This window comes from Lissotriton vulgaris, chromosome 6 (genome assembly GCF_964263255.1).
Source record: "Lissotriton vulgaris chromosome 6, aLisVul1.2, whole genome shotgun sequence".
NCBI classification, from domain to species: Eukaryota; Metazoa; Chordata; class Amphibia; order Caudata; family Salamandridae; genus Lissotriton; species Lissotriton vulgaris.
The window spans coordinates 1254556517-1254568900 of NC_141694.1; the positions used below are offsets into that span (position 1 = coordinate 1254556517).

The 12384-nt window shown below is 42.7% G+C and overlaps 1 protein-coding gene across 1 annotated transcript in view; it reads left to right on the top strand.

Annotated features, from left to right (window-relative positions):
* Positions 1 to 11594, top strand: part of LOC147708715 (uncharacterized) — a 251516-nt gene extending 239922 nt beyond the window's left edge. The window contains exons 19-21 of the mRNA XM_086925765.1: positions 6070 to 6159; positions 10114 to 10203; positions 11502 to 11594. Coding sequence (XP_086781891.1) covers positions 6070 to 6159; positions 10114 to 10203; positions 11502 to 11594 — 273 coding nt within the window. The remainder of the gene's footprint in view (positions 1 to 6069; positions 6160 to 10113; positions 10204 to 11501) is intronic.
* The last annotated feature ends 790 nt before the right edge of the window (positions 11595 to 12384 follow it).

Genomic DNA, 12384 nt, shown 5'->3' on the forward strand with positions numbered 1-12384 from the left:
GAAAGGTAGAGCATGTACTTGTGCAGGTGACATGCTCTGGTAATGAATTACAGCCATTTTCGTTTTTCACAGCTGCAAGGCTATCATGCTCCATAGGCTATCATGGGGGATGCTGGCTACAGTGGCTACCAGCATATCTTCACATAGGAGCAAGATAGGACATAAAAGTCTAGTATCCCTGAACTCAGAATTTAATAACACATCTTTTAGGAAAGGTTGTTTTTAAATCCTGTTTTTAGAACAGCACTTTTAGAAAGTTGCTGTTCTCTTGTCTGACCTTTCTGTGTGCCTTTGCCTGTTTGTGAATTGACTGTCTGTTTTGAGAGTGACAGGGGCTGGGGATTCCCCAGGAGGCTGGCTGATTCAGCCCTAGGCTGAATGACTGCATTTGCAACTTGAGTGGTGGGAGGAGATAGCCCCTGGGCCTGAATAGGGCTGTACCTACCTTCCACAATGCAAGCTCCACCTCCTGCAGGGCGACTGACGACCCTGCCCCTCACTCTGAAAGGAAAGGAGAAGCCAGGAAAACAAAGTGCTCGAGGAACACCCAGAACTGGTTCAGACCGGGCTCAGGGCCCACTTGCACAAAGAGAACAAAGACTTTTAGGGGTATAATTACAGGACCCCTGACAAGAGAAAATTAGATCATCCTGGAATCAAGAAGGAACCTCTGCCAAGGAGAAAGCTGAAACTGAAGACGGAAGACTGACCTGCTGTTGCTCTGCTGGACTGACCTGCTGTTGCTTTGCTGCCAAGGAGAGGGGAAGGACTTTGTTTTGTGCTGTGTCCCCTGTCTTGAAGGAATCTCCAAGGGCCTGGGAAGAGCTGGCTCCCTGTTCTGAAGTCCCAGGAACAAAAGGACTTCACCCGCAGATTCCCTGAACTCTACTGAGAGAGTTCTGTCCTTCCTTGAGTGCATGGCCCATGTGTGGTGCCTTTAGAAGTTGTACCTGTGTTGGGAAGCTGGAAACCAAGCTTTTAAAGAATTTCTGCAAGTTTTGTCGCATCGCTCGCTTGCAGAGCGCATTCCCGACAGTGCAACAAAATTCCCGCCGCTACGAAGGTCGAGATCGTCGTAGCGCCTGTTGCCGCTGCCAGAGCCGTCGCATCCTTCGTTTGCGGGACGCACCAGAGTGGTGCGGGAAGATTACCATCGCTGCGAGTGTCATCGCAGAGCCTGTCGTCGCTGGGTGAGATTGCCGCACCGCTTGCTTGCGGACCGCATCACGTCGCTGTGAGTGTCGTCGCAGAAGCCATCGCATCGAGGAGCTGCGAGAGAGAGATCACCTCTGGTCCGTGCATCGTCGCCCTGGAGATCGTCGCAACTCCAAAGATCATCGCATCATGCCTTTGCGAGAGAAAACTTCCCACGGAACCTACGCATCGGAATCCATACAAGTCCGCCATCCTCCCCATACAGACCAGATTCGTCGCAACCCGCCCGCTGCTGCAGCGGGGTTGTCGCATCGCCTCCCCAGGGTCTCAGGAGCAACGCATTGCTTGTTTTCCACCGCACCAGCTTCTGCTTTGGAACTTTGTCGCATTCAAAAGGTACTATTCACTAAACGTGACGCAACTGAAAACTTTTCATGCAACTGTGGATTCTTTTATCGCAGCCTTAAGAACTCTTTTGCAACCATATTTTTGAACTGTGTATGTTGGATTTTTGTTGTTTTGGTGTTGTGTAGTTTAGATTAAATACCTTTATTTTTCTAAACTGTTGTGGAGTCAGTTTGAGGTGTTTTCACTGAGTCACTGTGAGTGTTGGTACAAATACTTTACACATTGCTTTTGGATAAGCCTGACTGCTTGTGCCAAGCTACCAAGGGGGTGAGCAGAGGTTATCTAAAGAGTGTTTCCTCCTCACCCTGACTAGAAGCAAGGGTCCCTATTTGGACAGTGGTACCTACCTCTGCTAACTAGAGACCCCCAGTTCTAACAGTGAACCTACAAGTCCTATGTATCCCCACAACCAGAAGGGTCTGGTGGATTTAACGGTATATTGCTGTAAGGAAATCTGAACTACATAGAAGATGTTACAGGTGAAAACGTTGGCACAAATAGCTGTTTTTTTAAATCTCATTTTCAATTTTTCTTATTTTCAACTATTAGTTTCTATTAAAAATCTAGCTAAATTCAGAAATGTGTCTACTTCAGAAATGTATAGTTTTCCAGGATCCATTATTGCTTCCAATTCTATTTTAACCACTAACTGGAAGGAGGTTGGTGCACAAAAAGTAGCAAAAATAGGCTATGTCCCAGTAAAATGCCCAAACTGTTAAAACATATGGGTTTTCTGACAAAATTCTGTCTGTTTCTCAAAGCTGGGAAGATGGAGATTTGAGTACCACAAACTGTTTGATGATACCATGTGCAGGGGAATGAACTGATGCTTTCTTCTGCAGCCCCTTTCCCCCACTTTTCCACAAAAAAGAAAGGAAATGTGCTTTGCTGTCTTTTGGCTAATTTTTGGGACCCCTCCAGGGGAATCCACAAACCCTGGGACGCAAATTTGGCATGGATACCTAATGTTGACAAATAGTTACAAGGGCCTAAGTGCGAGCTACCCCAAATAGTCAAAAAAAGGCTTATAACCAGGGGGATGGTGGGGAAGACCTAATAGCTAAGAGGTTAAGGCTTTTGTCTGCCATCACTTGTGATTTCCTCAAAACAATATTGATGGTACTGGAGCATTTATGATCACCTTTTGACTTAGGCAGAGTGCCATGGGTGACTGAAGAGGTTTGAAATAGAATGCAAATGCTGCTGTGGGCTGAAATTAAAATTTTACAACTGCATTGCACCACATGGATGCCTTACTGTCCAGGCATTTTCAAAGGAAGAACATTTTAAGTGAATTAATGCACATATCAGTAGAGGGGAAAAGTTGCATAGTACACCCTCAGCACCCCTCTTTCTCACTTGCCATCAATATGTTGATGTTACCTACGTCCTCCAAAGAGCTAGGCTTTTCTTCTTCACAGCATGATTCTCGCTACTCACGAACCCTTTCCTAGTCTTTACCTTTATTTCTGGCTCAATGGGCTTCTCACATACCATCAATCTATTTTCTATTCTAAATCTATTCACAGTAAACAAATTAATTAGGCTGCATTTTACTCAAAATATTCTTTTAGACTCTGCCAGACTTGCTATAAGTAATCACTGGTTTTCTCCTCCAAAAATAGTCAGGTGTCTTCTTACACATGGATCATTACTTCTTTACTCTAGATCCTTGATTATGTACCAAAGGAAATGATAAAGCTAAAGAGAAAAAGACATGTACATCAGCTAAACAAATCCAATTTTTTTCTTTGTAATTTCCATATTTTCCTAATCATTGCCTTCATACCTCCCAAGTTAGCTAAGTATATAACACACTCTGCTGGGCCTGCCAGCCTTTCTGCTGGAGAAGTTGCAAAGCCAAATCTTGCAGTCAGGCAGTACCATTTGGGGCAGACAGACGGTCGAATTTGATTTTGTGTAATTCTGTGGTATTATATTAAAATTCTGTGGAATTCAGCAATGGAGCGGAGTGTGCATGTGCTGCTATTTTCTCAGTGCTAAATGCACCCTCGCAACCAAAAATGGATGTGAGGATGCTCTAAGAAATAGCGCTGCCAAATACCAAATTCACTGCAGTACCTTCCCATCGGTGCCACTGTTAAATACTCGGAGTACATAAGCCTTAAATACTCTGAGTATGTAAGGGCACCAAGGGGTATACACATAATTGAAGTCGTGGTTTTTAAACAGGGACAGAAGAGGGGGCTGTCCCTCTGTGTTTAAAAGTAACTGCAGATTAAAGTTTGACTGCTGATCATTAAACATAAAAGGTGACTAAATTGAAGTTAGTGCTTGGTTGGTTGTAGAGTAACTGAGTCCATGGATAGGTGGTGCGATGAAAGTACATGCATATGAATGGATGAAGAGGCTAGTGCCGTGTGTTGGATAAGTAAGTCTGAGGTTGAATGTGGTAGTGTGCAGGGGCATGGGTAGGCTGCGATGAAGTGGGAACCCAATGGTATGGAGACATCTGGGTGGAGGAATCAGAGCTTAAAGAGGAAGTTGTGGTGGTAAAGTAGGAGAAGGCTGCACAAAATCACTGCATGACGGAACACTGAGCAAAGAAGGGAGCACCTTACCTGGTTTAAGTGATATTGAGGGGTTGGGTAGCTGGTCATCTTTTGCTGCTGGGCCATGTAATCCCAGACCAAATTTCCTATCTGCACCAGTTCTTCAGCTGCAGTGTAATTGAGGCTTTTTGCCTTGCTGCATTATTATCGCTGACCTGGAACACCCTTCTTTGTCTTTCCCTTGATGTCTGGATAAATGGTTACTCATTACTCATGTTACCTTCCCCTGAAATGTTTCTTCCGGCATACCAACAATGTAATTTCCATTTTTAACCTGTTCACACTAAATAAATGAATAGGGCTACACATTACCCAAACTATTTTTTAGGCATTGTGCCAAATTTGCTAGAAGTAATAATCGATCATCTCACAAAGTGGTCAGACTTAAACATGAGCTGTCTTCCCACTTAGACGATCACCTGTAGGCTGCACAACAGTAAAAAGCAAAATGTCTTTCATTGTGGAGCTAGAGAGACTGTATGTGTGTGGATAGAGGAGATTGCCCTTGAACTGAATCTTGCCTAATGCTTTTTTGGTATCTTCACAGCAAGAACCCAGCCCTGCCACACTTGAAGTGGAATAGACCAGGGGCCAGATGTATGACCTTTTTTTGCGGCCTCAAACGGGGAATCGGATCGTTTGTGACAGCAAAAAAAGGTGGTGGTATGTACAAACGCTATTTTGCGAGTCAGTGACTCGCAAAATAGTGTTTGTAAGTTGCTATTAGGATAGGGCATGCCAAGGGCGTACCTTCCTAATAGCGAGTCATAATGGTATGTACCATTGTTTTCCAACCACATTTGTGTTTGCAAAACACTTGCAGTTTACAGCCTACTTCAAGTAGGTGGTAAGCCACTCCCAAATGGACTGAATTTTGAAAAAAGTTGCTTATTAAAAAGTCAAACACAGACATTGGGGTCTGCTATCCCCAACAGACCACCATCCCTGTGTTTGCAGGCCATTCCCAATAATTCACAAATTGCGACCTGCCTCTTGAATATTAATGAGGGAGGTACCTTGCGACCCAATTGAAAATCACAAATAGTGTCACAGACACTGTTGTACATTCCATTTTGTGAGTCGCAAAACGTCGCGATTTGCGATTCGCTAAAGAGAATGATCGTATATATGGCCCCACAAGCCTTGTCCCTTATGATAGTGAAAGTCAAAGAATAAGTGAGAGGTAATCAGTGGATAGGGAATTAGCTTGTTTTTTAAATGTTTCCATGCTAGCTGTAATGGAATGGCCTAGATCAATATGTTTTAAAAATATTTCACCACTGGATATTCTAAAACCGCATTATCCCTCATCCCATCTTTTTTCCATAAGGGTAACTATCGAGTGATCCAATAAACCAGTTTTAGGCACCCAGATCAGATTGCAAATCCATGGCCAACTTAAGCCACCTACTGTTGCCACATTGATGTCATCTCCATCCCTCCTAGCCCACTCTGGGTGCTTCATCTTTATGCCATGATTGCAAATGGTCAGAAATCACCTCTTTTGTGTCTTTTCATCTTAACTCCTGCATCTTCTTTATGGTTCTTTGCACAGAAGAAAACAGTGTCTGAGTTTTCCCTACAAATAGCAAAGACGTATTTTGCTCAACCACTCCCCAGACACTTCAAAAACGCAATTTTCAGGCTTTATTCGATAGTTGGGCATTCTAAAGCTTTCTTGCCATGCATTAAAGCATCAGCCCTATGCACAGAAAACAGCTTTACGAAACTGAATTCCGTTTTTTTCTACGTAATTATTCATTCCTCTCTGATAGTTTCAAGAATATGCTTTGGTCCCGAAGTACATCTATAGGTTGCTATTTCAAAAGTAGATAACTGTACAATAGGAGAACTACAGGCAGGTAAAAATAAAGTGCTCTGTTGTGGCTGTTGGGAGATATCTTGCCTGACACTTTTTTCGGTATCTTCACAGTTGCCAGACTTACGCTCCTCAGATGGAAAACAAGAGAGCAGCATCGCATTGGTGTGTCGCCTCATAAATCACACTTCAGGAAGGCAGAGGGTAAGTGATCAGTGGACAGACCCATGTGTGAGTGTTTCCTTTTTCACCACCCAGTGCATGCTGTTACAATTCTCTATCAGTGAATTGTCTTTAAATCTTCTGCAAACTTTTATACCCTCCCCCCAAATGATCAAATCTCTAAACTATTGCTTTCTCATTTTGAAAATGCCATTAAGCTCTAAGGGGAAAATCTACTTTTCATGCAGCGCAGAGCGACAAGCAAAGTTACTGTGGTGTGTTGCGTGGAAGGGAGAGAGCTGGACAGTGTCACATCTACACAGATAGTGCACTGCTGCCATTTCCCCAAGTTCTTGTTCTCCTTAAGGTTGCCTAGCGCCATGCAGAAACTTTTGTACCAGAAGGTTTTGTACCGAAATGATAACCCTCCAGTACAAATTACTTTGCTTAGACTTACTTTTAAACTTTGCCACTTTGTGCATGTTCTTTATACACATGCAATGAGCGAACAGTTTGGAGAAAAAAGTATTTCTCCTACTTTGTGCCTTTCTCATGGAGGCATTCTTTTAGTGTAAACCCCTGTCTACCTCTGTTAGTAGATGGGGCTCTGTGTTAATCTCCTTGGGTAATTACATGGGAACGCCCATGTACCACCCATGGAACACCCCTTGACATAAAGTAAAGCAAAGTAACACAAACAGCTACTTTGCGATATTCTTAGTCAACCTTCCTCACAAATAAACGTTTGCACTGAAAATTGAAAACTTTATCAAGACTTTGCACCGGTGCTCATCTCTTTTTGTGACTTTGCACCAACACAAAGCCTTGATAAATCTGACCCTACATTCTTATTTTATCTAACTCAGACCGATGTCGTCTCCATCCACCTAGCCCTGGATAACCACTTAATGCTGACACCATGATTCTTGACAAACTTTTATGTTTATTTGTTTAGTTAAGCACTCACTTCATGTCAACTGTTTCTAGGCTTCCGCAAGACACATGTTGTATGGGGATGACTGTTATTGCATGACATTCTTATTGTTTCTAATTGTATTGATAAGTGGTTGTGCAAGCAATAATTTGATCAAGGTTAGTTTTGATTCCTGAAGGTCAGGTTACTAGTAGGATTATTAGTGTGTGGGCTGAGGATATTGAAAAATTGAAAGCCAGTGACTCTGAAGTGTGTTCTACAATTGGCTCCAGTAACCACTAAAAGGTTGATTGCTTTGAATCTTAGATGGTAAGCTGGTGGTGTATGATTTTATTCTGTAGGTATAAGGGTGTTGAACCTTAACCCTTTCCTTGCTGCCGTCGGCCATTGGCCGACGGCAGCACTACCTTCCCAGTGCTGCCGTCGGCCAATGGCCGACGCGGCCCCGCTCGCGCACGGAAACGCCTGCACCGCGGCGGAATTACCGCCTCGGTTAACGGGTTAAAGGCAGTTGAAGGTTAGGCAAAGTGAGAATATTTTATTGAGGCGTGATTGGTCTATGCTTTTGTATGTGGAAAAAAGTGTGAATTGTAAACGTTGAACGGCAAGTTTCCGTTTTTCATAGTACTTTGGTTTGGCAGGGGGAGTGATGTACAGGAAATAGCCGTAGTCACATTTACTGATGTTTCTATCTCCAGAGGTGGTATTTTTTGGGATGAGAGGCAAGATTTTTTTGAGGAGTTATATTTAGTAGAAAGTGGTATTGACCACTGCTTCTGTCAGTTGAGACTGGGGTTTGTGGCTATATAAAGACTATGACCTGACTTTGGTTTTCATGGAAAAATGTCTCCAAAGAAGGTTGGGAATCAGAGTGCCAGTATTTTGTAAAGGAGATGTGGTGTCTCAGCACCAGGATTTCTGTTTTGGAGCCAGGGAGTGTCAGGCTGCTCGGAGTCATCCACATCTCTATTGCTTTGAGGTCTTCTGTCACATTCATGAGTTGCTTCCTGTGACCTGCAAATAAATCTACAAGTCATCATCTTAGGAGTGGAAGGTAAGGCTGTGTCTTTTAGGTCAGAATGAAGGATGATGCAGTACTCTTCATGTGACCTCGCAGGGTGGGAGATTTCAAAGAAATGGAGCGGAGTGGTCAATGATGTGTGCAACAGATAGTCTAGGGAGATGAGACAGAGTGGTTGAAAAGCATCATCTTGCTTAGGAAGCCTTAGCTGAATCTCACAAGCTGACCCAGATATCCACTGGTGCAGTTTCTGTTCCATGTTTTAAGCAGATTTATTGTAATGGAAAAATGAATCCCTGTTCATTTTAAATAATGGGAAAGGTTGTCCGTTTTTGCCCTCATATTTTGTGGCAGAGGGTGTTGCATTAACGAGCCCCCGGTTACTGAATGAGTCTTAATTTTCCTTGTTAGTGTGATTGCTTATGAATTATGTAAGATAATATCGCTCTTGCATCAGAATGATCATTTCTGAAGGTGAAAAATCAATGGAAAGAGTTGTAAACACTAAACACCGAAGGAAAACATGCAATTGCTTCTGAGTGGGGCTTTCATTGCCTGTAAGGAAAAATGCCATTCTACAGTGGTTCATTAGTGCCTAGGGTGTTATAAGTTTCAGTGTGAGCATATAATTGGTTGGTGATAGCTTGTCCAGCAATGGTATCTTCCATCCCTTTAATTTCCAACTACTGGCCTACCCACATGGCTGGGTCCAGGTTGGGGTGGTGTGGTGACCAAAATAACGATCGATTTAACAAAGATCTTTGTGACTGGGGGTGAATGTTTGCATTGTTCAGCATTCCATCCATCATTTGTTCCTTTTGCCAGTGGAGAAGTGTGGCTCAATGGCTAGAGCGGCAGACCTTGATGCAGAGCTCTGGCCCGGGACAAGGGTTCGATTCCCGCCTCGGCGGGTCTCGGGCTCAAAATTTCCTCGGACCTTATATTCTCGCCTCAGTGCCTGTTCTAATCATGGGTCCCACGCTGCAACTCTGGGCAATAGCTTGCTTAATCTCCACAACGGCCCCAACAGCGCTGGGACGCCTGGTTTCACCATGGGGGTGCCCAGGAGTGGACACTTCACAGGGAAAAACCAGGAAGGGTTCCTACAGCGGTATGAGTACAGCGCCTAGATGCCCTGGTGGTGAGTCGTGCGCTATATAAGTACCAACAGCCAGATTCATCATTGTCCTGTTTTGCGAGTCCTTAATAGCGATTATTAAGGAATCGCTATTAAGGACTTGCAAAACGGATTCATGTAGGAATCGCAAAATAAATTGCGATTCCTACAGCTTCCTTATTTGCGATTAGCAAATTGCTAATCGCAAATAAGGATGCGAATTCAAGGGTGCCGGGGGTGTCCAAGGACACCCTGTAGCACCCCTGAAATGTGAATTTACACTGATGATGTGCACACACATGTCCAAAGGACATGTGTGTGTGTAACATGCAACTTAGAAAAATGCATTTAAATGCATTTTTCTAAGTTTTCGCTATTTACCACGAGGTTTGACTTCGTGGTAAATAGCGGTCCTAAATTGCGAATTCGCAATTTTTAAATGTTTCATGAATAGCATTTAAGGAATCTCTAATACAGATTCCTTAAATGCTAATTCTCGCAAATTTGCGAATTCTTTATTAGCGATTTTTGCATTTGGGATGATGAATCCCAAATGCAAAAATTGCACTAGCAAAGGGCCAGATTCTCCGAATCTTGCCCTTTTGCGAGCGCATTTCGCTTGATGAATCTGGCTGTAAGTTATTATTATACCCAATTAAGCAGTCTTAGGAATGCTTATGTGCTAGAAACTCAACTGGCATTGCACAGGTTTACTTCACTACATACAATCTAAAGTGGGTTCTGGAAACAAAATGGTAACAGAGAGTCTACGGGAGTTTACAATTCTTCTGCAGCTTATACAGAGCAAACTGGGGAGACTAGAAAAAAGAGAAAGTGATGTTTGGGGTGGGTAACATGCTTATTGACAGGGGCACAATACTTTGACTGAGTGTTTCCCTCATTCTCTTTTTTGTGTCTTCACAGCACTCACTGTGGCACGGCACATCGGGCATGTTTCAGAGGAGCAGCCCTATACTTTTAAACCAGATCTGTTACGTTTCTGAGAGAGAAAGGGTAAGCATCAGGGAATATCAATGGAGGGGTGTGAGCCATATGGTTGAGTATTTATTTGACCCCCACATGCATGGTTTGTTGTTGTCCTTCAAAATGGGTGTCCACTATCCATCCGCATCTTACACTGCCTGCCCCTCCCCCTACATAACTGATGTTTCTAATCTCTCAACTAAAATGGCTCCATGACAATCCTGTTACCCCAATGACATCTCCTCCATCCTTCCAAGCCCTGTGTATTTAGCTGATCTTTACATCGGTTCTCGCCTTCCAGTAGCCACTTCTTCCACATAATCCCACATGATAGACAGATTTATTGACTTTGCAGGTTATGCTGAGGTTTTTGTCCATATTACAGATGGATGCTGAAACCTTATTTTACATATGTATTGTTTATACATCATTTAAAAAGCACCAGAGAAAGTTCAACTAATCTTAATCCATAATTGCCTTTTTGGAGAAAAAAAACTATTTTTACACTATCTGTGATACTACTGTTATAAACTATTGAGCAAAATGGCTTTGTCTCAAACATACTGCGATAATTTCCATTAAAAAAGCTGTGAGAACATATGATCTTTACAAAGAGAAAAATTGTGTGGAATCAGTTTTGACTAGTGCAAATTTCTGTGGCATGGCACTGAGTCTTTAGCACTTTCTGAAATTAGAAAAGTAAGCTGCTGAATCGTGAGGTCGGGTATCTCCGCCCATCCCAAACCTTTCAGGCCCTTCACACCCTGCCATTTCCTTGTAACTACCAAGAATCCTTGGTTCAGGCTTGACTAGCTACTCCAGAACAGGGCTTAGTCTTTGACTTCTGGGAAGCGTATTCCTGGTTTTATGTGGATAAACAAGAACTACAAATCCCAGAGTGGAAAGTCAAAACCCACACCATTGCAGTTAGTTATGCATGGATCTGGGAAACTTGTCAAGGAGCTCGGAAACCTGGGGAGCTCAGCTATGCAGGGCCTACACTGTAATAGCATAAACATTGGTCCTGAGTTATTGTGCAACTGAGCACTTCATAACAATCATAAGAATTCAGGACAAATTTTAACACTTATCCTGTTTTTTACTTGTGCTGGAGGTGTACTGCAAGCCACATTAGTTATAATACCTGTATGTATTGAAACTTAGATAATGTAATTGTTCAATGCAGTTTATTAATCACTATTGCTGTTTGGTCATGAGTAGCTTATGTTTAGGGTTCAAGTTACCTATAAATGTAAAAATGTTTTCCATTTTTCTTTAACTCCCAACTGAAATGTATATTTATATATGTGTATCTCTTTCTTTTCCAGGCAACACAGCCTTTTCTCCCCAAACTAGTCAACTTCTTGAAAAAGAATGCTACACAGATAACTAACACTATTGCCAATATTCTTTTCAGATAATAAAAATAAGACTGCCAAGTGCATATTGTAAAATAGGAAAGAATGTCAAGGACCTTATTGAAAAATAAAATAGTTTGTTGCTGTCTACATGTGATTTGTGCAGCAGATTCAATTTGGTGTATGACTTCATCTTGTGTCTTGTTGCCCACCCTAGCTGTGCACTGTACATACACTTACTGACAAAGTATTTGAATAACAGAGGAAGTTGATGAAAATTATTTATGCTTTTGAAGAACACTTTTGGTTAAACTATTGTTCCTGATATTTTCCAGATCAGTAAGTGGAATGACAGCCAAAAGGCTGGGCATAGTTCCTTCTAAAATGACATATATTGTGTACAAACTGTGCTAGTACAACAGAAGATGGCTATCATTCGCTTGTGTGGCTATGTGCAGTGCATGGCTACTTCAAGTGTAGTACTCTTGCCTAAACCATGCTAACAAAATACCTCCACCAGGTGTGTTATCTATTTCAGCATGTCAGATTTTTTTGTGGGGCCTGATTAACGCGATCCATGCGTCGGACGGCCCCCGGCTGTCACGTTGGGTGTGTGCGTCGGACGGCTGGGGGGCGTCCAATTACTGCACGCGTACAATACGCCTGCACAGTGGGGAAATTTCCACCGCAGCGAACGAGTTAAGCAAAATGAAGAGGAGCCCTTAGGACTAAGTTTAACATTTTTTAAAAGTTTTACAAATCTGTACTACATAGATAGAACAAACCCCGGGATTGAAAGTAAATTGGGAGAAATTATTGATATTTCACTCACAACATCCACCATGCCTACACA